Genomic DNA, 1,504 nt, shown 5'->3' with positions numbered 1-1,504 from the left:
CACTTGTTGGACAGGGTACGGAATATGTGATAAATGAGATAGGAGAGCTCCATCTCCTTCCTATTCACTCTTCGAACCCTCAATTAGTCATCAGTATGCAAATCTTCATGAAGACCCTCACTGGTAAGACCATCACCCTTGAGGTTGGGAACTCGGACACCATCGACAACGTCAAGGCCAAAATCCAGGATTAGGATCAAGGCATCTCCCCTTTTCTTCTCCATGTTCTTCTTTCTTTGACAGCGATGGTGTGAGTTCTCAGAAGAGGGATTGCTTGCTCAAATGCTAGAAACTGTCTGGCCTGGGCCGATTGCGGTGGTCTTTCTGATGAAAATTCATGAGAATCGTTAATCAGATGCACATGGAATCCAACTTATTCTTTCTTCCCAATTCCATAAGCCATGTTCCAGAATCCACGTGCCATCATGACTATAGCTGTTCCTGCAAGAACTGAAGAAATGACAACAGATGTGATTTTATCATGAGGTCCCTTCATATGGGTAAACTGTTTGGAATTCTGGTAATACTGCATTTTGTTTGGAATTCTGGTAATACTGCATTTTCTCCAACAGATGTTTCAGAATCCTTTGAGAATCTGCTAGTGCGTGCTCTGTCATTGTTTGCAGCTTGCTGTGGAGCAAGCCGGTGGCCGATCCTTTGCGGATGAGCAGTCCATGCGGGATGCCATTGACTCCATGAATGGAAAAGAACTCGATGGACGTAACATTACCGTGAATCAGGCTCAGAGCAGGTCTGGAGGTGGTGGAGGTGGAGGTGGAGGTGGAGGTGGAGGTGGAGGCGGTGGTTACCGCAGCTCAGGATCTAGCTATGGTGCCGGGTATGGAGGTGGATCTCGTTATGAAGAACGTGTTGGGTACAATAGCAGATCCAGCTATGGCGGTGGGAGAGAGCGCAGTAAGAGAAGATAACATAGAGGAAGTAGAAGAAGTCAAACAAGAAGAAGAAGAAGGAGAAGAAAGGGAAAAGGAACATAGAGACTCCAGAAATGCCTGTCGATTGGTTGTTGATGCTCCATGACTTGTAGGTGGCTCCAGAGACCTTTGAGGAAGCAGTGTATTGTGTGATCATGAACGTCCCACTGAATTCAGACTTGCAGCTTGAGTCGGATTACATCTCGCGACACCACACGCATGAAACTCTTGAACATCAAGCCAGCTCCGTTCTCACCAAAAGCAAGAACAGTGCATTTTGATCTGATCCTGATGACCACGTCTTGCATCAATCCTTCCAAGAATGGTTATGACCATACTCCATGTGTCAAGTAGAATGAGCCTTTGACAAGTATTCATGTCATTGATGTAAAAGAAAGAAGATATGAAAGGAAATCCACCATTGAAGCTCACAGAAAAGCTTGAGAAGAGGAGAGAGAAAGACTGAGTCTAGAAGCAAACCCTTCCCTCTCAAAAGTAACCTTGGTTTAAGTATCCTTCAGCCATGTCTGACCCTCTTTTGATCCATATGTTTTCAATATGAGGTAAAATTT

The 1,504-nt window shown here is 45.0% G+C and overlaps 1 protein-coding gene across 1 annotated transcript; it reads right to left on the bottom strand.

Annotated features, from left to right (window-relative positions):
* Positions 1 to 351: 351 nt before the first annotated feature.
* On the bottom strand, positions 352 to 617 carry LOC148009624 (uncharacterized). The gene is made up of 2 exons (XM_087673432.1): positions 545 to 617; positions 352 to 507 (listed from the first exon to the last, which is right to left on the bottom strand). The coding sequence occupies exons 1-2, from the start codon at positions 615 to 617 to the stop codon at positions 374 to 376; spliced, it is 207 nt and encodes a 68-aa protein (XP_087529558.1). The 3' UTR covers positions 352 to 373.
* Between the last annotated feature and the right edge of the window lie 887 nt (positions 618 to 1,504).

The sequence above is a fragment of the Lygodium microphyllum genome, chromosome 30 (assembly GCF_053477565.2).
Source record: "Lygodium microphyllum isolate KBCC chromosome 30, Lygodium_microphyllum_v1.1.10, whole genome shotgun sequence".
Taxonomy (NCBI): domain Eukaryota; kingdom Viridiplantae; phylum Streptophyta; class Polypodiopsida; order Schizaeales; family Lygodiaceae; genus Lygodium; species Lygodium microphyllum.
Note: the sequence above shows the minus strand (reverse complement) of the source record. Positions and strands in the feature narration are given on the sequence as shown.